Source organism: Sinohyriopsis cumingii, chromosome 12 (assembly GCF_028554795.1).
Source record: "Sinohyriopsis cumingii isolate HCF-2022 chromosome 12, ASM2855479v2, whole genome shotgun sequence".
Classification (NCBI taxonomy): domain Eukaryota; kingdom Metazoa; phylum Mollusca; class Bivalvia; order Unionida; family Unionidae; genus Sinohyriopsis; species Sinohyriopsis cumingii.
Window position 1 is genome coordinate 83695050 of NC_142972.1, and position 27583 is coordinate 83722632.

At 34.4% G+C, this 27583-nt stretch overlaps 1 protein-coding gene across 3 annotated transcripts in view; it reads left to right on the top strand.

Moving 5' to 3' along the window:
• The window catches only part of LOC149786874 (carnitine O-palmitoyltransferase 1, liver isoform-like), a 98532-nt gene that overhangs the window by 14658 nt on the left and 56291 nt on the right, over window positions 1–27583 (top strand). For 2 of the 3 annotated variants that reach the window (XM_089977383.1, XM_089977385.1), the window contains exons 2-8: window positions 3715–3955; window positions 7732–7868; window positions 11400–11577; window positions 16223–16324; window positions 19987–20124; window positions 23104–23181; window positions 25405–25512. In XM_089977383.1, coding sequence (XP_089833509.1) covers window positions 3815–3955; window positions 7732–7868; window positions 11400–11577; window positions 16223–16324; window positions 19987–20124; window positions 23104–23181; window positions 25405–25512 — 882 coding nt within the window. In that variant the 5' untranslated portion in view covers window positions 3715–3814. Of the gene's footprint in view, window positions 1–507; window positions 868–3714; window positions 3956–7731; window positions 7869–11399; window positions 11578–16222; window positions 16325–19986; window positions 20125–23103; window positions 23182–25404; window positions 25513–27583 lie in introns of those variants that run through there. The other variant, XM_089977384.1, reaches the window with a different exon arrangement.

Sequence of the window (27583 nt, forward strand, 5' to 3'; positions counted from 1 at the left end):
AAATAAAGAACAAATCATTTAATGGTGGTGGTGGTGTTGGGGAACCTGGAATTTTGTGGAACATAATTACTGGTTAAAGAAGAAAATTCTACCCCCCCCCCCCCGTAAATGTTTGTTCGCTAATACCCGCATTTTCTTGAAAGCTGCGATAACGTGATTACGTAGTAGACCTAGTACTGGTATAGGTTAAAGCCATAAAACCAGATGTACAGGTATTCTGACGTAGTAAGCGACATGTACACAGTTTGGTTGGCATATGTACGTAATGTATCATAAATATTCTGTATTAGTCAAGCATTAGTGAGTGACCTACATGACGTCACAGCACTACCCAAAGGGATTTGCTATTATAGGTGCACATTACAAAGCTTATCCATAGATGGATGCGGGTGGGTGGATCCCGTAATCATATTGTCTTTCTTTTCTTTTTCTTTTTCTTTTTTGGTAAGAAGCCCCCGTGCCTCCATTGGCAGGTGAATGTCATCTCACGTGACTATATTACGTTGTGCATGACGGGTCTAATAAATGAGAGTGTACATTACAGTTGGTTTATTTGAGCGATTACATACGATCTAGAATACCTGAACGATACTTGACTACTTCTGATGGTGATCTGGTGCTCACCAAATTCATTTAGTACATCCAAAACACTAGTATAATAGCATATCAGCTGTTTCAATCTGGAAGTAAGCCATGAGTACATTGGTTATAAATAGAATATGTATGTAAACAAACTTTGGTGCGCGTGTTCATTCCGCTTTGTTGTGGTTAATACCTCAGCTGTTCGGGTTACACATATATATGCTTCTGCTTCTATTCAGGACTGACCTTCGATAAGTGTGTTTTGACCCTGAGCAACAGAGAAGAGTAAGTTTAATTATTGATCCAAAATTTGTGTAAAAAAAATTGCTGAGATCACTTTCTGTTACAGTTCTTGTGTGCGTAAGTAAAGGTCTTAACGGGTTATTAGTTTCTAAAATTTTAAACTTTGCTGGAATACAGGTCAGTTTTACTGTCAGAATATGAAATAGCGTTGTTGATTTTGAATACATTCCTATGGATATGTTGTATCAAGACACGTAAGGCCATAATCTTTCATTTTAAAGTACTTGATTTCAGACAAATTGATCATTGGTATATTTCCGGATGTGTACATCCTGATTTGCATGTTCTCTTACAGGCAAACTTTAGTTATTAAGTTATACATTAACGTGAATACTTTAATGGCAGCATATACTGATTGTAACTTCTTGGACATTACATAAAATTTTTTTAATTCTATCTTCAACATTTGAATATATTTTATGGTGGAAAGTCAGTATTTTCTTTGTAAATAGTAGTTCTTTAATATTAGTGATTTGTTCGGCCAAAAGAAGTTCAGATTGACACATGACTGTTACGGACAATAATGCACAATATATTTTTCATCACACCATTATTATTATTATTATTAGTAGCAGCACCAGTAGTTTAATAAATAGATACCTGCATATAATGGGTACACGGAGAACTCGCCCCATGGGGGAAGTTGCCCCAGGATTTTTGGAGAAGTCTTCCTGCATTGTCTATATATATATATATATATATATATATATATATATATATATATATATATATATATATATATATATATATATATATATATATATATATATATTAATAGTAGTATTATTTTGAACATAATTTTTGGGTAACAATAGTTCATTTCAAACCATAATCATTGTAGTACTTCTTTCAATTTATTCCGGGTGGCCGAGTGGTCTAAAGCGCTTTCCATTACAGATCACTGCCATATCACCTGTCTGCGTGGGTTTGAGTCTCGGGTTCGGCCAGTGTGGGTATGTGAGAAAGCTTGCCAGTAGCTTTTTGTGGGTCGGTGGTTCTTTCCGGGGTTTTCCCGTGTTCTTCCTCCACCATTAATACTGGCCGCCTTGTATAGCCTATCGTGTGCTGAAAAATTGCATTAAACCCTACAACAACAACATTTTCAATTTATTTCCTAATTAAAGTTAATTAGGGCTTTCTCCAGGTTTTACTCTTAATAAACATTTGACATAGTTGATGGTGTATGTGCTGGTGCTTGTCAGTGAAGTTAGTGGACTAACAGATGGAGTGAAGCTTTCAGATGATCCCCATGTATTTCAGTTATTCTAACTCAGGTTTGTTTCTATTTAAAAAGGTATTCAGTGATAAAATTAAGATATTACTAAAATTAGTGGCAAAGATTAAATTCCATTGAAAATAATGGGGTTCATTTAAAATAAATAGTTACAATGAAGGGCCTGTTTTTGAAGGATGGAAAAACACATTTGAGGGAAATTAAGACACATCTTGAGAATACATTCTTCCAGTATATGACAACAAAAATATAAAGAAGGAAAGAGCAGAGCAGAACTGGGTATTTTTTTGGAGGGGGGGTGTTAATGGTACTTTTAAAACACAATTAGGTATATTAGGCAGATGAAATTGAAGCTAATTGCATATCCCAAGGACACACTAAGGCAGTCAACCCATGCTGATCTGGTCAGGCATCAAACTGATACTTTACTCACTGAGCTTCAGTGGCTCCCCAACATGGCTGAATCATTGAAGCGATGTACATTTCCCAAGGACAAACCAAGGCAGTTGATCTGTGTTGGCCTGGGCAGGTATCAACCCTGCGACCTTTGAATTACAAGTCTGATGCACTGTCAACTGAGCTATCATGACTTCCTGACTAAATGATGAGAATTAAAGAAGAAAGCAATTTTTCAAAAAGGTACAATCATATTCAGGTTCAGAGTGGGATGATGACTAGTGCATATTTGGTAGCTTATTTAGCTGCAGAGAAAGGTATTTTTTAATGTTATCCTACAAAACACTGTTTATATGTACATTTCTTCATTAGACACTAAGAACTATTCTTGTGTTCTGTAATAGCTTTACCTGAAAATTTGTATTAATGAAAACATCATAGTGTAACTGGAACATTTGCATTCATATTTGTTTGTCCACATACTTCATACAATCATCACTGATGTTAGCAACTAATCTAGCTATCAACCAACTCTACATTGAAGAATAATCCATCAGAACATGCTGACTGACTGAAGATTTACTTCTCTTAAAGTTATATTGATTTTTTTAAATGTAAGCAAAAGACCGAGGGATTGACATATTTGGGCATGGTTTCGGCATCCGATTCCAATTAAATATAAAATAAAATGTCAATGTATAAGTTGTATCTGTCTATATTCTTTGTGATTGTGTTTGGATTGATAAATCAGATGAAAATTTTCTGAATGTGGCCTTCGTTAAGTTCTCTTTCTTGAGTTTCTATTATTTTCCAGTTTTTTTACACGAAAGATCAGCAATTTCAAGTAAGGGTATATTTCTTCTGTCCATACTATGAATGAGCATTAGCTCAGTTGGTAGGCTGTCAGACTTGTAATCCAAATGTCATGGGTTGAATAGCCACCCAGGCTAGCCTGGGCCAGCTGCCTCAATGTGTCCATGGCCCATTGTTCCCATTTCCTTTCTAGGTATAGCCCATGATGTGCTGAAAGTGCCATTACAACCAACAGTGAACCATATTGTCATTTTCAGACTGTGTTGTATTGATATTGCAAATAGCTTAATAATTGACTTGTATCTGTGATTTAGATTTGCCATTCAGAGCTTAAGGATTGGGAGGTTCTGTTATTAAAGTTAAAACTGTATTCTTGACTTTTTCAGGGGCAGGCTGGTACTGTGTGTAGAGAGGACTGGACTGTCAGCTTGACATTTCTAAAGCGCATTCCATCTGAGCTTCAGGTACTGCCAAGCCAAAGCGAGAATGGCAGAAGCCCATTCAGCAGTGGCCTTCTCGTTCACAGTGACGCATGAAGGTGTAGATGTTAATCTGAACCATGATGCTCTGAAAGCAGTATGGGAAAGTGGTGTCCGATCTTGGAAAAAACGACTTGGTAGAGCAAAGGTACACCACCCAAAAATTAAAAAAATTGCTTTGACTTCGAGAAAAACGTGGGGGTGATCAGCATTAGGGAACTGGGCTGTTTATTGACTGAATCCTCATTTTATAACCATGTTGATAAGAATTTTTCATAATGCACTTTTTCTAATGAAGTTCATTATTCTGTTTAAATAACATTAATTTTCAAAATAATGTCCAGCATATAAAAGATCACTCCAATTGGTTTCAACAACCATCGCATGTACACAAAAAAATCTTTGTATTAGTCGGTGCTTTTTGTTTTCTTGATGAGTCTGGTTCCCGTAGTATTGTTTAATAGTATCCTGCCAGATTGGGGGTTAACAGAGCAGGGAACTAGACTAGCTGTTGATCACCACCAAACAAGATTCCTTTTTTCAAAAGCACGCAACATTTATTTCGTGAGACAATCTTCTATGTCTAAACTCAATTTTTGTCTTGTTCAGTTAGTACAGTATTGATGTCGTGATTTCATTGGAAGTAATAATTAAACTCCTTATCATCCTTGAGGATATCTCTAAGTGCCAGTTCAAGAATTCTCTGAAACTCGCTTGCCCATAATGGTCCATATCTGTGAAATCAAGCTCTTTATTTTATGAAGTATTCATTTCGCTTGGCTGCCTTGTTATCTTTGATCACCGTTATGAAATAGTTGGTTTATTTAAGATAGTTTATGTTACATACACAATAACATTTATAAAGTGTTCGATTGATCAAATGAAGTGAGTTCACCCGACATACGACCATGGCCACTAGATTTTAAGTTTGTAGGATTTTAGTGCCTTTTAACTTTTCTTTTATTCCACCTCCTTTATTTGATTCAAAAGACATAATTAATGTGGTAATACAATGGAGGCCAGCTTTTAATTCAATACAACAAATGCTTCCAGAAGTCAGTTGTCAAAACACGGTTGGAACTTAGGTTCTCAGAGAAATGCTCGCAGACATAGCTGTTATGGTAGATTGATGCATTTTATGTTTAATTACAAGAGGACACATTGCATTTATTATGATTACACTTAAAAGGAACTAAAATATAGAACTAAAACACCAATTTCAATTGATAATTTTTTTATTTTAAATTTGTATTTATTAAAGTACTGCCTTCACTTGGTGTAAGTGACATTTTCATTGATCAAATCCTTACATATTGTTAATTGCGGTGTACAAGGAGTGTCATTTGGAAAGAAAATGTAAAAACATTGTATGACCTATTTTTAAATTTTATATTTCAAAGTGTGGATTAAAATTTCCAGGTCCTGTCTACCGTTTGTTTCGATGATTTAAAAAATGGGAGTCACGCCTGACCCTTGCGTTATAAGCGGGTTTGTGAGTTATCAGGGCACGAGCATTATCAAGGGAGTGGTATATATTGTTTCTTCATTAACTACATTGGTTTTGTAAAATATCACAATCTACTTTCCTTTTGCTCTTTAAATAACCAAGATGTAAATGTTTCTGGAGGCTGAGAGGTTAAAGTATGGAAGAATCTTAATAGCTAGTACACTCAACGAACCATGCAAAATTCGTTTTGAAGATTTTATAATTTGTGTGAAGAAGTTTTTGTTAATTTTATTGTCTTTGATGCTCTTTTATGTAATTTTAACTATATTGTTGGTCTTTGAAAAAGGTTGGAGCTATCCAGGATGTTCATATAAACTCTCTTTGACCAGTGATATTCTACCCTAGTTAATTCATATAAAAAGAAGAATTTAATTAGTGAAATATGGTCTTGTTATCATAATTGTTTTGAAATGGTAATTAAAATAGAGTGAATAGTGCGAGATAAGTACTGGAAAATGCTTGTTGCATGCATATACCTATTCAACAATTATATTTTTGGATTCAAGATAAATTTTTAAATGCAATATGTTACAATTGTTACATTTTAGGAAGACTTTATTAACAATTTTACAATTAAGTTCATTATATTTAGATACATTACTTATAAATAATGGAACCAAATCATAGCACTGCAGCAAGAACAGTTAAAAACTTCATACACCTGTGTTCATATCATGGTCACACAAAATATATCAAAAGATAAAGTGACAAATGCTTATAATACAGTAAAACCTGTTACGAGAGACTACCCCTTCTGCCAACAGAAAGGAGTCTCTCAAGACAGGTAGTCTCTCATAGCAGATTTGTATAAAAAGACCAGTTCCCAAGGTCCAGTTTCAGAACCATTTCAAGAAAAATAACCACAATCACTGTACATATATTCTATTCTTTATTAATAGTTCTTGCTAAAATATTGTATGCATTCATCTAAAAACAAAATTATATTGCAGTAAAGATATACTTCTATCATTAAACATCAAATCACATTTACATTTAAGATCACATATTTTAGCATATGAAATCATTTCTGAATTACTCATTTTCCTTTATAACAACTAAATTTGTTTTACCGACATTTAAAATGCTTTTTGCAAGTGGTCTGCTCTTTTTCACTTCTTTCAGTTATGATAATTATTGTCTCCAGCCTTAAAATTTGTCTCTTTTTAGTTGGAGGTTCGTCCATTGTTAGTGCTTAATTGTGATATCCAACGTAAGACAGTTTTGACTGGTTTGTGGGAAAATGTGAAAAATCTATATATGTGCATTACATATCTAACAATTAGTGAATAAAAAAACAACAATTTTCTCATCCAGAAACAGAACCATTTACTCGGAGCAAAAGTCAATATCTTCATTCAAAGATGACATACAGGGATTAACTCTATAAGCAAAGTGTGTAACCCAGTCACACCAGCATGAATAGATGACAGCTTTGTTATTGGGGTGTAATCACTTATCATGGGGAGTGGGAAGACAACAAACATCACAAGTCTTGAACACTGTCAGTCGAATCCTGTAAAGGATTCTCTCTTGCTGTTTTAATAGACTGACCTTGTTTACCCCTGGCAATACGGATTAACTCTATAGACAAATATATGCAACCACTATGTCAACTTTAGCACTTCCACAGGAATTCTTGACATGTACATTAGCCTGGTTTACAGACTGTAACATCAATCACTGGCAGCAACAATCCTTTTTCTTATATTCCTTTTATGTTTGTTGTTGATCAGAACAATCATTACTAATCAAGCGGTCGTTGTAACAATGGATTACATATAGGTTAGTGTCTGTTCTCACGATATGGTCGTTGATAGGGATGCCAGCTCTTACGATAAGGCCAGGAAGCAGGCTAAGTGCACGAATAATTGCTCACCCCAATACAAATAGTGTAGAACAAAGCAGGCAGCATACAAAGAAGGGAACCAGACTAGGATATAATCTATATATACTTTAGCCTCAGTTTACGGCAGAAACTATAAAACACTATAGGCATAGCCAGCCTATTTTTTTATTTTTTTCTCCAGTTTAGAAAGGTATGAGCGGTTATTTTTACGGAAATTAAATCAAGGTCGGTGGAATTTATCCTCATTTTTGCGATGTGGTCGTTAATAGCAGTGTTGAAATGCATATTTTGCCAAGACATCACAGTCACTGGTCGCGTTCAACAGGTGGTCAATCATAACAGCATTTATATATTAAAATTGATTTGTACATTACGATTGTGGTCGGAAATGACAGGTGGTTGCTCATAGCAATGTTTAGTGTATTTATAGCTAGACTTTAAAGCACATTTTAGACAATATTTTTGGTATAGCTATTTCTTCTTGGTCAGTAATTTATATTGGATTTTTATCATGTCCTTATATTGCATACTGATATACATATCTGTAAAAAGGTTGGTTGCTTACTTTCAGAACAAGTTTAAAAACGGTGCATATCCTGCATCCCCAATTAGCTTGTTGTTTGTGGCAACTATCGTGCTGGCCCTGCGGCTTGGAGGAGTAGACCCCTCATTGGGGATCATTGATGGAATCAAGACCTACACTCCAGGGTAAGTCAAATGTGAAGGCACATCAACATACAACAGATTTTCATTGCATGTTGCATACAAAATACAGTAGATCAGTTATTGGGCAAGTGACTGCATATGGAAATCTGCAATACAGTAAAAAGTCAGAGCTCTTTGTATTTCATAAATTTATCACTTTGGTAAATAAACTGTTAAAAAAATCAGAGAAAGCTTCTCCCACAGTTGAATATATTATATCTGTTGTTCAAGTCCAGGTATCAAGCAAGTCATAAAATAACCTCAGAAAAAATGGAGAAATCAATACTCATTTTATATTTTGAGGAAAGTTTGTCTGATTAATAATCAGGTTATTGAAGAACTATACAGTAATCTGTGACTATAATGATTTCAAGGAATGCATACATTTGTACAATGTTATATGTCATGGCCTTATACTTTGGGTAGATCATATGTAGTACAGTGATCCCTCAATACTGCTCAAGCAAACCATCAAAATAGTGTTATATGTGAGGTTGCCTTAAACTGGTGTACATTATATGCAGTACAGTGATCAGATGCTGTAATGCTTCTCAAGGGAGCTATAAAAGTGTACCATGTTAAAGTTGATATTGCCTCATACTGCTTAATGTTGTACCTAGTGCATTAATCCCTCACTGTAATTCTGTAATGATGCCATGAAAGTGTACCAAGTTGTAAGCTGGAAGTAGCTTTATAATGGGCTTGGTTTGGTGTTTTGCTGCACAGCAACACAAAGAAGTGATTGGATTAAAGTGCCTTCCCAAGGATACACCATGGTAGTCAGAGCCCCTTTAAACTTGCACCCATTTGGTCACAGGTCTATTTCACTAACCATTGAAACACTGACATCAGTAATGGGGTACGTTACATATGTATAGTAATATTCATGACTATACCCTTTTTATAAAGGGCACAGTGCCATGATGAGGTATCTTTTAGTGAGAGATCACTGTATTTATCATTGAATAACAAACACTGCACTGTGAGCAGCATTGACACAGATCTGCTATTACATAATATGCAGATAGAGCCAGTGTTGTTCAGATGAATCCTCAATAGCACTCACCTGGACTGGTTGGATCATGTGATGTCATCTCTGGTAATGTTCTGTTTGCATTAGGACACAAGTAGATATGTTATTGTTCCTGTACAAGACTGAAATTTGGGTCAGATTACCAAGGCAAGACCCTATGTGTTTAAATATTATGACATTGTCCCTTGTATTGATAAGCACTGCCTTTTTGCAGATGAACTTTAGAATAAAATTCACACTGTTGTGGTTTGACTTCATCCAGGATTCCAAACATTACTTGGATATCGGGAAATAGTCAGCAGAAATGATAATTTGTTCCCGACCTTGAAAAGTCCTTGAATTTTGCAAATATTGATGAAATACGGGGAAAAACCCAGGAATTTTCTGCCACCACTTGACGCCCGAAACAATCATGTAATAGAGTCATAAATAGAGTTAAATTTATCGAGTTCTAACCAGAATATTTGGAGTGTGCAGTATGGATCATTTGGTTTCATCACAAGAGGCCAACATGGTTGTGGCACAGCACAGCTGCTTACAGGATTGCCGAGCAAACTTAAACATTGTTAGATCAAGTGATACATGCTTGAAACTGATATGAAAATTACTTCTTTTTTAGGAAATTATGAGTATTAAAATTGTTATGTCTTTAGTCTGCTAAAAGACAAGATAAAACTACGGCATTGATGAAATGTTACCTGGTACGCGTAATTTGCATTGCTAGTCGCATGAGCACACAAGTCTAACAACCCACATTCTCAAATGTTGTAGAGAAAGAAAAAAATATTAAATGAAAGTCGTATGCTGGTTGTAATAATAATACAAAAACAAAAGAATGCAAAATCATCTATATTTATATATTCCAAGAACAACATCTGGAATTTTGTTGTATCACGTGACAACCATGTTGACGTGTGCTCTCTGCTTGATAAATCAGACTGGCCAGATTGCTGGTTTTTACAAAATGTATCTGACTTTCACTTAATATAATTGAATTTCTGTACAACAACATCAGAAAGGAGTTTGTTGTTGATATCACATGACTATTGGACTTCCAATATCGTTACTTGAGATTTGTAAATTCATGTTACTAGTAATGCAAATGGCGAGTACAGGGTCAGGTTTCATCTATGCCATAGTTTTATCTAGTTTGTCTGTGGATTAAAGACATAACCTTTACAATAATTGTCTTTCCTGAGAAAATCATTTTCCTATCGATTTCTTGCAGGTTGATATAAGTTTAAATTTCCTAGGCAAACTGGTAAGCGACTATCATATGTTGTTACACATGGTGGTGGCAAATTCCAATTTTGTCATATGCAACTGCAATAACTCCACACCCCAACCTAAATGTCCTAATATGTAAAATGGTGTGGGAATATTTGGAGGAAACCTGTATTAAAAAACTGACTGCTTTTCATTTTAAGCCAAATTTGTAGTCCAAATTGTTGAATCCCATGAGCTGAAAGGAGAAATTGTTGTCCCTTGTATTATATATTAAAAAACGATACGAGCCCCTGTATCAATACAGGTTTGGGGACTTGTTTAACGAATTACAAGAAGCTGATTTTACAGAAAATTCAGTCCTTGTTTATTCAACAGTATATAATTTTGAAGGTCTTTTGTCAAAATTTAAATCAACCCATTTGATAATGTTTTTTAAATGATGGATTTTTAACCAGATCATCTTAAGGAGATTAGGTTGTTTGAAAAATCTTGTTTGGGATTTTATTGGCACAGATAAATTCACGGTTAAACTCTTTTCGTTACAAGACAAGATTTTAATTATTTGCGTTTATTGTCTTTTTATACTGCAATAGGAAATGTTTACTATTGCTATAGAATTCTCTAGAATTAAAGGTTTGAAAGAAGAAGAAAAAAATAATTTATGTTCATTATGTTGTTCACACTTGGCAACATAATGCAGGTCAGCAAAATGATGTTAGAATTTTTATTTTATACATTGAAATGACTTGACATGCCAGTTTATAGGAATATAATCAAACTTGTTTCGTGTGATACATTTTGTGGTTTTGTATATGATCATCTTTTTTTCCTTAGATATTTAGGAGAATCTTGAAAGAGGAACATCTTTAGATTTAGAAAATGCATGTTTTACAGTCTAAAATGTTCTTTTATTCCATTCAGTAATGGTCATAAGTGAACCTTGAGAAAATCAATTTCATCCTGGAAATGACCTGGAAATTCATCTTTAGAAAAGAATGGGAACCATGTTCATCCTGATACTCTAGTACAACAAAGCAGTATTTTTATTCAGATTCTGTTTATTCAAATGTGTTGGCATCCTTAAAACAATTTTTAGGAACAGGTTTTCACTGGGAATCTTTAAGTTATACATTGATAAGATTTCCTTATTTAGCCAACTGATATGGTTGGAGTTTTGCTATGTTAATACAATTACAAACAAATGAATGAAAGGTATTTTAAAAAGATGAAGCTGGTGTTGAACATATCTCACATATTTGATGATCTTTGTACAGGTTGAGCACTCTATTCTCCGAGCACCTTGCATTATATGCAAGCTGTATCATCTACTCGACGATGCTGTGGTTTACCATCATCCTACTGCTTAAGTACACCCTCAAGCTGTTGCTGACTTACCATGGCTGGATGTTTGATGGCAGAGGAAAGATGCCACTCAAAACGAAACTGTGGGTGGTAAGTCCATGTTGAATTTTAACAGGCATCCACGTTTGTGTTGATCCATCAATTTTTTGTTTTCAGTCCGTAACTTTTTTCAAATTAATGGATTTATTCATGTCTAATGTATGTCAGGAATAGGGTATCAACACCATTACTCATGCTGTCGTGGCATGCAATTCATCCATAATGCGTGTAATTCCATTGAAAAATTGCATACAGATTTAAAATATTCACTAATTTTGTCACAAATCTTTGTTTGAATTCAGTGTCTAATATATAGCATAAACAGAGTATTAAAAGCATTTACTTACCGTCTGATATCATACTGTCATGGTATGCCGTTAATCCATAATACATGTAATTCCATTGCAAAAATTGTTTACATATTTAAACTATTCAGTAATTTTGTCACAGATCATTATGTGTCTGAATTCAATGGGAAAAATTAACTGCAAAATTAGGTTAAGAAAGACGAAGCACGTGTGCAGTTCATCACATTCCATGGTCTATGAACGGTATCTGTACAGACTTGATACTGTTAAAGTTTTCTCATATGCATTTCCATGTACCTTTATCTCTTGTAAATTCCCAATTCAGCCTGCATATAACTCTTTCTTCAGATTTTGTGAATATCGAAAGAAACATGTAAAAAATACTTTTATACAGATTTTTATGCTGAACGCATGTACAATTTCATACCCTTTCAATTTCCAGCTAATAAAGTTGACATTATTTACTGGTCAACTGATTGCATCTAATAAAACCGCCAAGCTCAGCAAACATGATGGTGGCTTTCGTTTTATGATGTTTATTAAATTGGGAGAATCTTTCATCAAGCACCACATTGTCTGCTGCTTGGTTGTGTATGCTGTTAAAGAAACACATCAGCTATTGTTTGAGCAATGATTGTATACAGAATTAATTGAAGACAATCACAAATACTACTTACTGGCTTTACTCATGGATCAGTAATAAATAACATTTCTGATAATGTTTATTTTGGCATAACACTGCAAGAACCTGGTGAAATTGTTAAATTTCAGAAGCCACACCACAATCTTATTACATTTGAATTCATACGCAAACTCTTCCCCCAAATGATATAAACATTTTAAACACTCTTTCTCATACTTTAAAAAAATTATTTTTCTGGGTATGCGAAAAATACGCGTACATGTATTTAACATTTCAGGAACCATGCCATGATCGTATTATGTGTGAATGTTCGTTAAAGCTGAACCATTTAATCGGCCATACTCATAATCAGGCCGATTATTGGAACAATTGGTATAGTCGGTATCAGCAGAAATAATCGGTGCCGATGTAAACAAATTTCCAAAATATAAATTTAATCATAACATTCATCTTGACGTGGCTTGAATTTTAAATCAGAATTAAATAGTGGAAATTAAGGAATAAACATTTGATTTGGGGGTTAATTGAAAGACGGTATATTCTTAAAATACAATTTAACATGCTTGCTGTAAACTACTGCTGTCAGCTCAACAAATTATCAATACCATGCATGCACTCATCCCAATCACAGCAGTCGACCAGCTAATGAGGCCTCGTGTGGCTGTTGAACTTCCAGCATACACATTACAGGGATGGTCCTGGCTTTTAAAAAGTTGTCGCCCAAAAAAATCACTAATCTCAATAATTTGTTGAAAATTTTCAAAAAATTTCACCAGAATAAGTAGTGATTATTTTTCCAAGACTATTAATGTAATAGGCAATGAAAATTGAAAAAGATGGGATAGTTATTACTTTATTAACAACAAGCAATACAGCCATAATATTACAAAATAAATCATTACATGACTGTTTTGCACTACTTCAATGGTCTTTGCATTGCGCATCTCCATTAGTGCATAGGTCTAACTGTTGTCACCTGAAGTAAATGCATTTTCAGATGTAAAATATATACTTTCCTACAGTCTCTTTTTTTAAAATAAAAACAGCAGGTATTAAGCAAATCTATATTATGTATATTATTTTCCAAATAATAGTTTTGTAAGAAACTTTATTTAGATAATGACATTTTTATCCTAAAACCCTATGATCGTACTTTGCAATGTAAGATAAGTTGCATATAATGCGAACGTCGATTTCACACATTCAGGAATTAAATCCCCCCCCCCCCCCACCTTGTGGCTAGCTTCACAAAGTACATCTCCGTCAACCAGAAATTTATTTTTGCCGTGCTTTACATGCTTTGCTTTTTAGTGAATTGCTTCCTAAATCCCAGGAATGATAACTGAATGCTGTAGATTTTTTCTTGACATCCAAATTATGATCTCCATTCCCACCAGTGAAACTTACACAAGTCAACTTGACCTGGCATTACTGTACCATATATATATATATATATATATATATATATATATATATATATATATATATATATATATATATATAAGCATTGATTACCATCAGAATGAATGAAGAAACATATCACAGAGCATATGTGCCCCCAAAAGACTAATTTGGATTAAATAATGATATTTAGTAGAGTTTTATTTGCATATATGAGTTAACAATAAGAAATAAGGTGGGATATAAAATGTGGGAAATAGTTATCACATGTATGGTAGCTTGAGACCATATTTGAACTGTTAACATAAATCTGCACCCATTTTAGGCATTGTTTACTTGTCAATCAAATGCAAGTGCTTTCACTAACTGTAGATCAGGCGGTTTCTTGAAATAATCAGTTGGCATTTTTAATAATTGGCTATACACGGTATCGGCATAATTGGCAAAATGTGACATGTGTACAGCCTTAATGTATGTATGCATGCAATGTATGTATCATTTGTTAAACCATCAATATATACAGGAAAGCTTAGCAGCAGGTCACAGCATAACAGTATTGTTGAATAAAATTGTTATTTACAAAGTATTTACAGCACTTTCTTTTTAACAAGAACACTGTTTCATTGGCAAGAAGAGTTTACAATGGACGGAAATATTGCTGGAATAAATATATAAGGAATATCCTTTAAGTACGCAATGTTGATATTTGGGGGGTAATTTTCATGAAGGGGATGAGGTATTTATAGTAGAATGGGATAGTCTTGTAATTACTTCTAGGGAATGAAATATGTATTGTAGAATGAGATAGTTTAATTACATGGTTCCTGGGGTCCTGAGTGGCCAAGTGGTCCAAAGCTGTCATCATTACAGATCACTGCCATCTCACCTTTATCTTTGTCGGTTCGAGTGTCAGGCTTGGCCAATGTAGGTACATAAGAAAGCTTGCCAGTAACTTCTTGTGGGTCGGTGGTTCTTTTCAGGGTTTTCCCATGTTTATTCTCCACCATTTATACTGGCTGCCATGTGTAGCCTATCTTGTGCTGAAAAATGGTGTTAAACCCTATAACAGCTACACAAGTCTTATTTGGGCCTTGTGTTGTAATTAAGGTATTGTAGGTTATTGAGGCTATATTGTTTTTCCATATCAAAGTCATCATCATGGTTCTCATCATTTTTATACTATATTTCCATGTACCTTTATAATAATTGTATGTCTTTGAAGTTCTAGCATTGATATCAGTTTGATCCAACTTTATTGTGAGATTTGTGTAGGTGAAGGACCACTTGACAAATATAATTGCTGGAGCAGAATGTGAATCTGTGGCAAAAGTTTGGAAAACCCCAACTACTATGAGCAAATTTGTCTGAGATTTTGATTGTTTTGGGTTGTAAACATAATAGACAAGAGAATGTTTTACATTGGAACTATGTGATTTATTTGAGTTCTATGAACTATTCAGGCGATTCATGTTTGAGTTGTCAAAATGTTACACTAATGGTAGTTATCTAATTCAATGATGTATTAACATTTGGGTGTATAATGATATTCCTTATTAGTACAGGGCAGGAAAACTGCTGGTTTCGACAATTTGACAAATTGTGTTGGGAAAGTCCGAACAGGAAGATTATTTTTCATCAATGAATTACTAACATTTTTGTTTCTGGAATTAAACTATCCAGAAATTCAAGGTATTTTGACAAGAATTTATACACCTGTCAATCAATTTGCACAGAGATGCCTTTTCATATTCAGAAGTAGTATATAAATTGTGAGTACTAGATCAGTTAGTACTAGTGTAAGTAGTATATAAATTGTGAGTACTAGATCAGTTTGTACTAGTGTAAGTAGTATATAATAATAATAATAATAATAATAATGAGGACTTTGTATAGCACCTAATCTTTAGAAGCTCCAAACACTTTACAAAATTAGACAACACCAAAAATTAAAAAAAACATTTAATGATATGATTACAAAAACAAACACCATGAAATTAGAAAACATTATAAAACATGCTGAGAATATTTAAGGTAGGAAACATTATTAGGTCTTTAAGTTTGTTCTTGCAGTCGAAATATAAATATTTAGTACTCGACCAGTTTGTATTGGTATAAGTAGTATATAAATTGTGAGTACTACGTCAGTTGGTACTAGTGTAAGTAGTATATAAATAGTGAGTACTAGACCAGTTGTACTGGTATAAGTAGTATATAAGTTGTGAGTACTAGACACTGCATACTAGCAGAAGTAGCATATAAATTGTATTAGACCACATGGTACTTTCAGTATGTGGGGAATGGACAGATGCATTGTCATGATGATTATTGTTCTCTTCTTTTTTAGGTACTTGTAAGAGTGCTTGGAGGCAGGAAACCTTTATTGATGAGCTATCAGGCATCTTTACCCAAACTCCCTGTGCCATCAGTAGATCACACAATCAAGAAGGTAAATGATAATTTGATTTTTTTTCATCCCATTATTCTTATTGGACACTTAATGTTTTGCTGCTGCTGTCCATTTGGATGTCTTAAAGTGTATTCATGCATTAAAAAAAATCATTACACTTGGAACCATGAAATTTATACACTATAATATGTTCATAAGACAATTGCCTGATGATAGCCGCATTAGATGTTCAGGCCATTGCACCATTTCTATGTCAAAACCATTGGTAGGAAGTGAGACTTTGCAATCACTTTTCTGGTGTTGGTGGCTGCATCAGCAATTTGCTAAGATTTTGATCAACGACTTTCTTTTCCACATATTTCCTTTAAACCCTGTTAGATTCTTATGTTTGGGATGAATCGTTTTGAAGTCAAGACAGTTAATTGTATACCATGTATATTTGTCCCCATTAGCTAGTAGTGAACGTGTAAAGTCAGAGAAGTTTGTTGAAACTGTATTTGTTGCTTTTATTTTCTAAACTACATGTTTTTTTTTCTGCTGGGAATTAATCATGGTGAAGTTAAGATAATTCATTCTGTGATGAGTGCTTGCTATCTTGGGTATTGAGGTGATGGTCATAGTAAGAGTAAATTTTGGTTAAAGGTTTTGCATTTACCTATATTTGCTAAACGTTTAATGGATTTTATTCATAACTTGAATGAAGCATTCTGAACCTAAGGCCATTCATTCTGCAGCAAATTTGCATGCCCTTTTGCCTTTGGGTTCAAGGTTTAGTTGATGCTTTTTGTTAATTATATTTCCTGACGGGTTTCTACATACTTTTGATGAATAATTATGAAGCTCAACCATTTGATCTTTTGGTCAAGGCCACATGTTTACAGCAGTGCTTTTGATTATGAGTGTGATTTATAAGCCTTGATGTTTTTATTGGAATTGTGGTGCTTTCTGTATATTATATTACTCTTGCCTTTCTGTTCCTTGACCTCTTGTCATGTCAGAGTTTTGTCTGTCAGTGATTTTGTTTCCACTTGATAACTTTTGAAGGAATAGATGGATCCCAATGAATTTTGGTATCAGGCCTTGCATTAAGGATATCTAGGTCAAGTTTTTCGATTTTCACTGTTTTCTGGCAGCTGCACTTTGGCTTTAATTTTATTACTGTTGACTTTTGAGGGACTCAGCTCAAAATTGGTGTGAGTCTTTACATTGAAAGGACCTAAATCACCATTTTCTGGCTGAAATTTAAGTGTTGTGAGCCCCCATTTTAAATCGCTACTTCACCGTCCAATTTCATGTCAGTAATTTTTGAAGGACTTAATGGATTGAAACCAACATTGGTTCAAGGCTTTATATTAAGAATGTTTTGTTCAAATACCATATATATTTGCTTATAAGTTGGGTCCAGTGACGAAGTACATAGACCCTGATCTGTTGTCACATAATGTGCTGGCATGTTGGGGTTTATGTTGTTTATTCTACTGATTACTCCTAATGTGCTGATTATATCCAGATGTGTCATTGTATTATGCAGTTTTGAGTTGACTCTATGTATATACAGTAACTGTTTGATTTTAGTGTTTTTGGTTTGACTTAGAACCTTGCTTGGTAATTGCATTATATAGTCAGCAGCATCCATGGCATATGTACACATTTCTTATGAAACCATTTATTATAACTATTTTCAACCACTCCAGTGGCCTAAGTGGTTAGAGCATCCACATCAGATGCAGGAGGTTGTGGATTCAAAAATCAGCCATATCAAAGACTTATAAAAATGATACTTTGCATTTGCCTCACTTGGCACTTGGCATTAAGAGGTTAGTATTAGGACTGGTTGGCCTGGTGTCAGGATAATGTGACTGGGTGGGACATGATGCTACATGTCTACAACATGATGCTCCTGTTCAAGATAAAAACTGCCGCACTTAAGACATTGTGATCTGCCTAAACAAATTGTTAAAGCTATGTTAAAAAAATCCAAATCACACTCAATAAAATGTTTTTGGACAGAAATCTCCTCAGCAAAGTTTAGCATAAATTACTTGAGGGAGACATGATATTTGTAGGCCTATTTGTATTTATATGTGTGTGACCTGCTTAAATTTGTAAGCCATTATTGCAAATTTTCCTTTTTGTGCATGTGTGCCGATTTTTGCATTTTAAGGACTTGCTCTGTATTGCCTAAGACCATGGCATGAATAAGCAAAGTACACTTATCATTGATAATTTTGTAGGCATATTTGTATTTGTGTTTTTGATTACTCTGATTTGACTTTCAGGTTATTGCAGCAAAAAATTTCTCTTGTACACATTTTTTAAAACTTTTTGAAATAGATACAGCTTGGTACAGTATATACCCACTTGTAAGGTGAAAGACTTTAAATTTCTTTTACCATTTTTGGTTTAAATCTTCAAACAGCTGGTTTCTTTTTGACCCAAAAATAGTTTGAATGTACTGTGACCCATATTTGATCAGAATTGCACTTTGGAAAGATTAACCAGCTAATTAGCACAACAGATGGATGGTTAAGAAAAACAAAACTGGTGTATAATAAATACAGTAATGTTATTTTGTGGAATAACATACAAAAGAAATAGGCAACTTATATTTTGTCCATTTTTCTGTAATAAAATCATAAGAAATCCATGATGAATTATATAGAAGATCCATGAATACAATTTTAGGTTTTATTTAAAAAAATAGTAGTCCAGTATGATGTTTTCCATCATATCTTAATTCCAAAATGTCTTATAAACAGCAAATGTATAGTCCGTACTATTTTCATTAAAATATCATTGTGTAATGTCATGTGATTCAAAAAGCAAACAAATTTATCTCCACCATCTGAATCATCAAATAAAGTTTTGAAAACTGTCATTGTCATTTGATCATTGTTAACATTGTCCAATTAAATATCTTGTTTTCAATGTCATTTGTGTTGTCTTGTGCATCAGATTTATTTCAAAAAGGATTTCCCAAGCAAGTCATTAAACTTTGTCCCATCTATAGCATTTGAAATTTCACATTTCTTAAATGACTTATTAGTGTCACTTTTGGAATTTTCTCTCATGCATTGGTAACCCTTAGGAACACTAAATCAACCTGGAGGGTCTTTGTCACTTCTTTGGGCTCAGCTACAAAACAGTTGTGAATACCCCTTGAATGGCTTGTTTAGGCAAACATCGACTGGTTGCAGTACAAATGTGTCACCAGGGACCACATCATGGTGGTTCTGATGTCAGCTCAAATTCAGTTTCACAAATTGCTTAAAGTGCACTTGAACAGGTCCCACACAAGCAGTGCCTCACGTTTCAACATTTCAGCCTTGAATTTCAACAGTCTAGCAATCCATTCTTGCTCAATCAAGAGTAAACAAACTTTCTCATCAGTTCATCACATGGGGTAATAGTTAATCCTTATTTGACAGCTTTTCTTAAAGCTTCATTTTATGTATTAATAACATTTTTCAAAAAAATGTCCACTTATAACTGAGTACAAAATATGCTGTATGTAACTTTGTATTTATATGTTGATAACCAAATTAATTTTTAATGTAGTTATACAAATTTCTATATTTAAAAAAAAATCTGCAGTGGGGCTGTGACATTTTACAGACACAAAAGCTAGTTGTTACCAAACTTGATAGAGCTTACGTCTAGCTGTATAGCTGATTTCTATCAAATGTTTTATTTTATTTCAGTATCTGCTTAGTGTTAGACCTCTCATGGATGATGAAAAATATCAGAGAATGGAAAAACTGGCCAATGAGTTCAAAGATGGTTTGGGAAAGAAGCTTCAACGATATTTGTGGCTGAAGTCATGGTGGAGCACCAACTATGTAAGTACATTTTGAAACTTCATGAACTGCATTTTTTCCTCTAAAATCAATATTTAACTAAACTGATGTCCATATAATAATGTGCATTGTTTCAGCCAGATTGTGCCATTTTTGGATTTGAAGAAAATATATACCAAGTCCTGCAAAATAGAAGCTTTGATGCACCAAGAGTGGCGAGTCATACCAAGACTTACAAAAATGGTACTAACATCTGCCTCGTTTGGCACTCATTAAGAGGTTAGTGTTAGGACTGGTTGGCCTGACGTCAGGATAATGTGACTGGGTGGGACATCATGCTACATGTCTGCTGCTTGATGCCCCAGTGGTAGACATCACTATAAACTGTCACACTGCAGACATCGTAGTGATATGACTGAAAAATTGTTAAAGCTACAATAAAATTCCAAAACACACACACACACACCAAGAGTGGCACTTTAGAAATGAACAAGATGTATTTTTGGCTCTCGTGGGATAGCCAGTTGTCCATCATCCATCATCTGTTGCCGGACAGAAGTCTCATAAGTTTGTAATCACTATTCATCCTAAACTACTTATTCCAAGGTCTGGTTGGCCCAGAATGAAAATGGCCACCACAGCAGCCATTTTGAAAATCTTATTATCACTTCTTACTAGTTTTTCTTATCAGGATTGGGTTTTCACTAAGACTTCTTATGATGTGTAGTTGGTCTTAGATTAAAATCTTCAGTCTGAGATTCAGTATAGCTGTTATTGGCATGGGGATTTATCCAGAATAATTTTTATGATGTCTGATTGGTCCTAAAAGAAAATGGTGTTGCCCAGAAATTCATTATGGCTACTGCAGATGCCCTCTTGAAAGTCTTATTATCACTACTCGACCCAAATGCATTGTCATATCAACCTGGGATTTTCATCAGAAGACATCTTATGAAGTCTGGTTTGTGCAGATCTGACACAAAGTATGGTGTGCATGACAGCAGACTTAAACATCATGTAATTGCTATTCCAAAATCTAAACTGATAATGACATGGGGTTTTGACTACAAGACTAATTATAATGTTGAGTTGATCTGAATGAAAATGGTGCCAATCTTACCTCAAATATAGCCACTGTGGCAACCATCTTCAAAATCATGTTTTGACTCAACCAAAATGGAAACTCATATCAACATTGGGTTTTCACAAGAAGACTTTCTTTTCTATCTACTTGGCCCTGAATGAATATTATGCTTATCTGACATCTGGTATAACCACCATCACAGCCATCTTGTAAATCTTGTTATTGCTACTCCTCCAGATATGATGGTCATATCAACAAAAGGTTTTCATTGAATGATTTCTAATAATATCTAGTAAGCTGTAAGTGAATGTGATGCCCAGCAACAGCCTAATATGGTTGCAATAATGAAGAAAATGTTTACTGATGTATGGTGATGTTGGTGTCACATTTTCACCAAAAGTCTTCCAATAGTATCTGGTTTGTCATAAGTGATACTCTGCCAGTTTTGCATTCTGTATGACTGCCACAATGGCTAATTTGAAAATCTTGTTGAAGAATGTCAGAGATGGTTTCAACACTTAGCATTTAAGGAGAAGAAATGGTGTTATTTTGAATTCATGGAAATGTTTTTGGGAAAGTATTAGTCCCGTTTGTCTGATGTATATTAATTAGTTATTTTATGTCCAAATTGCCCAGTGATTGGTTTTTTTTTTTGTGAAAATTAATAAAATCCATCAGATGATCTCTGGTCGAAATGTACTAGTCCCAAGGACCAGGTAATCTTTTTTCCCCCATTTTCCGAATCCCATATATGGCAAAACCCAGGATCATCTGGAAATAATCATAGACTGAGCATATTCTCTAATGTTTCCTGTTTACAAACAAGCTTGGCATGCCTCAGAATTGTAAATGTCTTAATGAAAACATGAAACAATTTCTTGTAAGACATTTTGAAGTGTCATTTACATATAGGTAATATTAACATTTTCGACAAAAAGAAAAATTTGTAATCTCTGATTTTAGTAAGCATGTGCTTTCAGTTATATAATGTGCCATTTATCTTTTGTAAAGATGGCAAAGTTTCACTGAGACAGGTACAGCTTGATGGAATGCTAATTTCTTGCACTATTATCATGCTTGTATCATGAGTGTGGTAAAAACAACTGGATATGATGACTGTATTGAACAAATTAGTCAAACCTGCTGAAGGCAAGATGAAAGTCAGACTGAAAGTGAAACTTATTTTTTTTTAAAACCGAAATTTTTCTACATCTGGCCACTGCACAGTTTTACATTTTGGATTATGAGAACTTTCTCTGAGAGCTTTGCAAAATGCAAATTATGCCAGAAGGATATTGATTTGCATGCAATGGGGAGAGTGCTCCACAGTCACAAGCAGCTGAGAAAAAAACCAAGCTCTTGTAATGGCACTTAATACCGGCAAAAGAAGAAGCCCTCAGCATAAAATCATTTTTGATGAAGGAACACAGAGATTTAAGTTAGTGAGAAAAAGTGGAAAGGACAAAATTGCTTAACTTGGAGCTCTTGAAAAACAGCTAGATGACAAGCTACAAGAACTGAAACATTCACTCTAAAATATTTTGGACTTTGTAAATAGTTTAGTGTAGACAGAGTAACATGAACATTGTTCAGTGACTACATTTTTCTAATGCCCATATGTAGGATGTTTAATATTAATAGGAATGATATTAGTGATCATACTGCTGACTTTTGGGTTTTTTTAAAAAAAGTGCAAGAAATGTTCCTCATATGGAGTGATGGTAAGTATTAACATGTTTTTACATACAGTTTCATTTATGTATCCTTTACAGTTAATGTAATAATGCACCTTGAAACACATGATTTTGAACCTTAAAAAACCTTGAAAAAACCTTGAAAATTTTGAATGAAATATGCTACTTGCCCTGGTTAATGATCATCTTGCCCCTGAAATCAACTTTTTAGATTGTTCTGTTTGATCTTTTTTATGTGAACAGGTCTCAGACTGGTGGGAAGAATATGTCTACCTTAGAGGACGATCTCCAATTATGGTCAACAGCAACTTCTATGGAGTGGTAAGTAGTACAGTGGTCCCAGCCACCCTTTATGCAGTGGGAAAGTGGCCTTATAAGATGGGTGCCTTTCCGGAGGGGGATGATATTTGTGAGATGTTTATGTATATGTGTATATAGTAGGAAAGCTACATATAATTTAAAGCAGTCGATATCTTCATTTAAAGTAGAATTAATTATTAAAATGCTCTAGTCTTAAAAACAGATTTATTTCAAGGTAACATAATATAATAGTTCATATTCTTAGGTGTAAAATGTGAGTGGCATGCACATTATAAAACCATTCGAAAACGTTATTTGAGTACATACGCTGTTTTTATTTAAAATAATTCTCTTTCCACTCATTCTCTCCCACTGCTACAGAATGTTCTTATTTTTTACGCTCATGTTTATTTGAGTCTTCCCAAGATAAATTTTCAGCATGTGAACTCTCCCCATTGTCATCAAGTCAAATACATTTATTTTTCTTCTAAAGTATTCATTATTTACGTGATGACATGTTCAAGTTTTGTAATGATTTATTCCTATGTGGCTAATTGTACAATACTGCAATTTAATTTTGCAGACAAAACATTTGTAAATGAAATGCCTTATTATACAGGAAGTGACACTTGAACTAAGAGGTGATGTTTCAGTCTTTGTCTGGTACTCTGTTTTGTTTTAAGTTAATTGTTTCTCTCTGTGTGTTAATCCACAAAATCTATTTTTAGCCTATCTGACCATGTTATAATCTTGACAATTACATCGGTCGTAATAAATTTAAAAAAAAAAATCTGCTGTGTGAAGCACAAAGCTCTATCAAAACACTGCTGACCCCATTTCTTTCTGAACCTGTTATGATCTTGACAATTAAAAACGTCCGTTCATAATCGTCAGTCTAAAATAATTCTGCAGTGTGAAGCCCAAAGCTCTATCAAAACACTGCTGACCCCATTTCCTGCAGATGTCGGAGGTCTTGTTGTTGTTGTTGTTGTAGGGTTTAACGCCATTTTCAGCACAAGATGGGCTATATATGGCAGCCAGTACTAATGGTGGAGGAAGAACATGGGAAAATCCCAGAAAGAACCACTGACCCACAAGACACTACTGGCAAGCTTTCTGACATACCCACATTAGCTGAATCCGAGACTCGAACCCACGCAGACAGAGGTGAGATGGCAGTGAACCGTAATGGAGAGCGCTTTAGACCACTTGGCCACTCGGTGTTCATGATATAATAATAACCTTAGTGGTACATGTACTTTAGCTAAAACTTTCAATAACGAAAACCTGACAACCGAAAACAGACATTGGGAAAGATAATCAGATTAATTACCTTACCGTAAGTAAGTATAGGTTCTGGACAAAATAATAATAAAATGTGTCTGCTTGTGAGGGGTTAATTTTACATTTGTGCACTAATATGGTGGCTGCTGATCACTTTAGCGGGTGGCCTTTCTTGAGGGGTACTGAGCTGGTCGTAGGGGTGGGTGGGGTCTTCATGAGGGGGACCACTGTAGTTGTTTGTCTTTTTTTTTTCTTGTTTTTTTTTAGCTCACCTGTATAAACCAGTTATTGTACTACCCTTGTTGTCTGCATATATTCATGTGTATAGTCTATGCTTACTGTTACATCTGGAATCATGAAAGTGGTTGTGGGGATGCATCTAGATTATCACTTCTCCCACATCACATGAGTAGGTCATAGTGACATTTATGCTTCAATACTGATTAAATTTTATTTTTTAAGTTAATTTCTGAAGTTCAGTTCATGTTTGAATCATCAAACTTGGTCCTTGTGACTTACTTTTCCCATTTAACTGGTATAGGTTAAGATTTTGCATTTAACTAATGACCACAAATGTTTCTTTGCTCTTTAAGCATACCTTTAACACATGGAATCATACAGCTTCTTATTGGTTGATATGCTTTCATCAGAAAAGTATGTCATTGTGACCCATATTTAATGCTTCAGACCTTTTTTGTCAAGTACTAGTAAGTCTAGAATTATCAAAAGATCACATTGACCTACATCTCATATTTTACTGGCTTATGTTAATTTTTGTGTTTAGCAGAGGACCACATTGTTTTTTTTTTTTCTCATACTGTTATGCCGAAAAGCATGAACCTTTGTGAGGAGATGCAACTTTATGAGTAATTTGATCAGTGGACTGCATGCTCATGCTTTGCATGTTATTATGATACATAAGTTGTTCAATACAAAGACGGATTTGCTTCTGAATTTCAGGATGCAGTACTTGTCCATCCCACAAAGATTCAAGCAGCTAGAGCAGGAAATATTGTCTACTGTATGCTGCAATACAGGAGGGAACTAGATAGAGAGGAACTCAACCCGGTAATGCACTCTCTAAAAACCTCTTCACATCAAATATGGTTTCCATGAAAAATATTTGTCAAACAGTTGTAATATTTCGGTTGTGTTACTCCCTGTTTTATTTATATGGTATATGGAAGTAAAAGAATAAAATTTAGTCTATTTGGGAGGCTGGATTTGAGAGTTAGCAGAGGTTATTTTCCTAACATTAATGTGATTGGGTAAGTATTTTTGGAGAAACGTAATTTACGAATATAATGGCTTGTTTTCATTTTATGGTTGCAAATTTGTATGTTCATCAAATCAGAAAAGAAAATGGGTAGATGTGTTGTCTTTTCAAGACCAGTTGTTTTTCAGTGACCAAGTTAGTTTTCATTTGAACAGTTTTATTCAAGTCCAGATGTAAAGTTAAGATAATATGATTACTAAATGTTTGGGTGATAATTTTGCTTTTGATCAATGTTCCCTGTTATTGGTGATAAAATCACCCAAGAAAGACAGTGTGATTTAATTGTATGGTGTCTGGTACATATTTGTTCTTCATATTGGTATCTGTGTATTTTTTTTATCTATATACATTTATAAATATTTAAATATATTCTTGCAGAGAAATTTTCAGATGAAGTGAATATTTTTAATAGCTGCATGCTTAAATTGCTGATATTGCCTGATTGTCTTTTACATTATTAATGTTCTTTCATAGATTAAATGCAGCCATAAAAACTGGTTTTATTTGTTAATTTTATTTTTAAGTCACTATTTAAAGTTTCAGATACGATTTTTCTCCATTTTTAAGCAGAATTTCACTTTTCTCCTGACTTGAATCAGACTTTTATTGATATATACTGTTTTTTATATCATCTCCGATCCGGTTTTTAAAAAATGGCCTGTTCACTCCCATTCTGCAACAACCCATGTAAATTATTCATTCCATATATTAGCACACAACTCTCATAAAGAGTATTCTGATTGATCAAAGGTTTAAATTCATCCAATGAACCTTTGTTTAATGGAAACTGATGGCAATGTAAAAAAGAACATGTTTGCAAAACATGGCATCCCGAGTTGTTGAGAGAGACCATGACATAAAAAGTTTAGATAAAGGTTTAAAAAAGGTATGGAAATGGGAGTGGCTGGAGCAGAAAGTTACGTAAATTTAGTTGGTCAGTTTGTAAGAAAACTGAATGCTAGAGGACTGGCTTTTTGTGACCTCTGCAATAAAAATCTGAATTAACCCTTTACCTCATGCAAGCGTCTTTGGACGCCTCTACGCCATTCACATGGAAGCGCCTTTTGATGCCTCTACTCCACTCGCATGGAAGCGCCTTTTGATGCCTGCTGTAAATATCAGCCATTTTGAGCTGGTTTTTGTAGTGCCACCTTCGGGAAAAACCCTCTATTAGATACTACATTCATTTCTGCGAATGACAGTTACGTCAGATCATGTGGTCGCTGTTTATGGACTGGTTGATATCTGCTATTTAAAGTAACTGGGTCGTAATCTCCACTCTCCAAAATGGCGGTTGCGGATTTCATTCAGTACGTACGAAGTTTTCACGATTAGAATCACAACCATGAAAGATTCAGTTACTTAGGTAAAGGCTCTGATATTGATGTAGGCAGCAATTAGTTTTTATAAATTATCAAATTCAGATGACTTAGTGATGTAGACAGACAAAAACCTTGTATGGGAAATGGCAGCTATGGTTGGTCACGCGGCCTCACTGACATGACGCTGAACAAGTTCTCTCAAGATTTTAAAGCACATAAAAAATTCTTCCGTGAAAAATAATTACACAGCTGTAACAATCGGACTTTACTCTTCAATTTTTCGACATATAATAGATGTGTACCAAAAATGTAAAATGGTTAAAATTGCTGTTAAACATAACATACACTACATTGCTTAACAGTTCACAGGCAGGCCTATGCGTATGGGGTCGACTAGGTAACAGGTGTTCTATTTATAGCGCGCTGCACTTTGTAACAATGCTGTATGAGGTAAAGGGTTATGGTAATCGTGGTTGGAAGAATTTGAAGGCATCAGGGAAAAATTGCAATCAGTTACTGTAAGAAGAAAGATTTCTTGCAT